The sequence below is a fragment of the Anarrhichthys ocellatus genome, unplaced genomic scaffold (genome assembly GCF_004355925.1).
Source record: "Anarrhichthys ocellatus isolate YVR2014 unplaced genomic scaffold, GSC_Weel_1.0 scaffold557, whole genome shotgun sequence".
In the NCBI taxonomy this organism is placed as follows: domain Eukaryota; kingdom Metazoa; phylum Chordata; class Actinopteri; order Perciformes; family Anarhichadidae; genus Anarrhichthys; species Anarrhichthys ocellatus.
In genome coordinates this window covers 21,443-24,992 of record NW_022280531.1, presented here as the reverse complement: position 1 = coordinate 24,992, position 3,550 = coordinate 21,443, and the positions used below count along the sequence as shown (strand labels likewise).

Genomic DNA, 3,550 nt, shown 5'->3' with positions numbered 1-3,550 from the left:
GTCTCTGCCACGGCCTGTCTAACCTGTGTAAAATTGGTGTTCCGGAGGGGCAGTCGGTCGGTCCCTTGGGATCAGACCCCCGGTGCCGTGGGTTGCACCGACACAATAACTGACTTTCAGAGACCCTATAAGAATAATTTATATAATTTGTCATAATACTTGTTTGTGTATTCTGTGTCTTGACAAATACATCATGTACAATAACATCGAAACGCATCAGTAATCATTCAAACCAATACAACCCCTTCATGACACAATTTGTGCCGTGAATTACTTTCTATGCAAAATCACAGGGCAGCATTTCCAAATACGCAGGAAATGTTAAAGGTTAAATTTAAATATGGCACTCTGCGTTACAAACAGAGAGAGTGCAACTGCTTAAATTTGTCAGACACACACACAAGCAGCAGCCCGACCACAAGATGTGGAACCCAGCTGGAATGAGGCCCGTGAGGGGGAGCAGGAAAGGTGGGTGAGGAAGCGGTGACAATGCTCATCTACGCACTCCCACACAGAACTCAGATGTGGGTATGAAAGAGAGATATGTGACATGGTTTCATTTTGGCATACCCAACTTTCTTGCATTATATGTAGCTATGGGGACCATAGGAAACAAGTTTTTTAGTAATAACAGAGCACACATTACAGATGTATTTATTAGCAGCTTCGGTGTCCAATAATAAACTAACTACCCACTTACACACGACTTGGTCCGCATATGTGTTTCTCTACAAAAAGGAAGCGAAAGTTGTACTGCATTAATGACCACAAAAAATGTTACAGAAAAAAGCTTATTTGGGACAGTGAGGACGTTTCCTCCCCCTTACACTGATTCAAGCAGAATTCATTTTTACATTACTTTATGACACTGTATCACAGACGCATGTTAACAAGAAAAGCAATACGATATAATGTAAAAACAGAAATATAATAGATGTAGAAGAATAAATCACACAATGTTATCAACCAAACATCATTGTTATTAACACTTTTGTTTGTTATTTTTAGCAAATTTGATGTTGCATTTTAATGTTTACCCACTGCATATGAACATGCCACAATAGCTCAAGTGAAAGACTTGTCATTTCCACAGACAGAGGGACTAAAATAGGCCTTAATGTAGGTCTTCTCTGTGACACTGGTTGTGTATCTCCTGTAAAGCTGAGCTGTGGTTTCTCTCAGGTGTTGTGCTGCTGTTCTCAGCTGTCATTTTGGAGGAGGCGGCGGAAGTATACAGATAGTCCTTGAACAGGCTCAGCACCCGCTTCTTGTAGGTCTTAATGGCAAAGAAGTAGATGACTGGGTCCAAGCAGCAGTTGAAGTTCATGAGCGAAACTGTGATCTGCAAGGGAGAGGGTATATCATAAGGAGTAAAAATTGACGGGGTATGGTTCGACAATCAAACAAAGGAGCACCGGTCCTACCTGTAAGGACACCTTAAAGGCCCTCAGTTCCTCGCACGTTGCCTGATGGTGTATCTTTCTGGACATAAACTGCATGACGTTGAGGTGGTAAGGGCTGAAGCACGCGATAAAAGTGAGGAGGATGAGGAGAATGATGGTGTTGACCCTGTGATTCCTCCTTGATCGACCGGTCATTGAGTTCTGCTTGGCCGCGGCTCGCAGCTTCAGGTTGATCTTGGCGTAGCAGCCGGCGATGACGGCGAGCGGACAGCAGAAGGAGACGGCGCAGGCCAGGAGCAGGAGATAAGGTGTGAAGCGGGAGCCCTCAAAGTTGAAGTACTCCATGCAGGTTCGCCTCCCCTGGTGCTCGCGCAGCATGCTGCGGAACAGCAGGGGGGCCACCTGCAGGGAGACCAGGGCCCAGACCACGCAGGAGACCCTGCGAACCACCCTCACGCTTCGCAAACACTGCAGCCGGTGTGGATGCACCATGGCCAGGTATCGATCCAGACTGATGCAGGTCATGAAGCCAATACCTGGTGGAAATATGATGGATACGCAATGTAGTTTCTGCTTAACGCATGCAGGGCAGGATGGCAAAAGAAATACATAATTCCACAGATAATAACCAAAAGTAGAGATCATGAATGTTGACCAAATGGGCTGCGCATCCATGACTATGTAGAAGGTGTTTCCACCATACTGGTCCCATTTTAATAATTGAAATGGTCAACAAACTTTTTACACTTCATATACTTGGAAGTATATGAAGGTTGGATGCAAATTTTGAATGAACTCTTAATCGTATACTGTTTTTTTTCTCCTATGTAAATGCTTATGTCTCTCTCACATAAAGTTAAACGTGGAAAAATAAAGTCTGAACATGGAGATGTGGTAGCATATGTTTACAAAGTGTAAAAACACACTCCTGGAGCCTTATTGGCAACAGAACCAATATTACCTGCATATGTATTTGCAAAGAAGAGGAGCGTTGTCAGTCTGCAGAGGAGGTCACCAAAGGGCCAGTCAAAGTGGCGGATGTAGTAAATAATTCGCCCAGGCAGCGCCAGTGTGAACAGGGCGTCGGACAACGCGAGGTTGACCAGATAGACAGAGGTGGAGTTGAACTTCTGCTTCCTCTGGCAGATCACGTAGAGGACCAAGCTGTTGCCGCAAGCACTGATAATGAAAACCACAGAGTAGAAAATTGGGAAGAGCACCACGGCAGACCTCTGGTAGACAAACACATCGCAGCTGCTCTGGTTTGGAGGGTTTTCGGCTGAGTCCGGGGTGATATTTTCAAACGCCATCTCACCTGTCATTTTGAGAAAAGTGTGAAAATCATAAATCAAAAAGCAGAAGACAAGAGTGCATAAGCAAAGGAACAATAAACAAAGGAAAACTGAGCTATACAGTAGATAAAGATAATACATATGTATAGTACTTACAACAAGAGATACGGTTCCCCAGCTGATTTACTGTTTACACTCCTGAGTCTGCTGGTTGTGGTTGGAAATTGAGCTGTGTTACTTGAAATGCCTCTGAAAAGGTTGGAAGCAGTGTTCAAATCCCACCTCTCCTTTTTGACATCATATGTCTGTCTTACTGAAACCCCAGTAGTTTGAAGATCTCTATGCACTGTGCGTGGCAGACTGTTTTATAGCTTTACATTGACAATTTTGAAATAAATGTGATCTATAGTCCCCTCAATTTTAATAGCATGATAACTAAATGAAGATAGAACATTTTGTGATTTTCACTAAAATGTTAATTTGACCTCTCTCTCTCTCTCTCTCTCTCTCTCTCTCTCTCTCTCTCTCTCTCAATTCAATGTGCTTTATTGACATGACATTTTCAGAAATGTTGCCAAAGCATCAATATACAAAAGTACACAATAATATTGATATGAATGTTAATTATAAAATGTATATCTCAGTCACCTGTTAAGGACATTTGATGAGTTGCACAAAACTCTTTCGAAGCTCCTACACAAATAATGATTGGTGCATCTGCATGTATAAAGGTATACATGTATGACATAGACATTTCTACCGTATCGTACTGTTCCGTCTTGGCCAACACGTTCTCACTCCCAGTGGCCCTACGTCTCAAACTATGACACTCTCAGTTCCATTCTAGCATCAGCG

The 3,550-nt window shown here is 43.1% G+C and overlaps 1 protein-coding gene across 1 annotated transcript; it reads right to left on the bottom strand.

Moving 5' to 3' along the window:
• Positions 1-1,114: 1,114 nt before the first annotated feature.
• LOC116401601 (G-protein coupled receptor 183-like) lies at positions 1,115-2,725 on the bottom strand. Its single transcript, XM_031880079.1, has 3 exons — positions 2,365-2,725; positions 1,425-1,939; positions 1,115-1,342 (listed from the first exon to the last, which is right to left on the bottom strand). Exons 1-3 carry the CDS (start codon positions 2,723-2,725, stop codon positions 1,115-1,117), a joined length of 1,104 nt encoding a protein of 367 aa, XP_031735939.1.
• Positions 2,726-3,550: the final 825 nt, after the last annotated feature.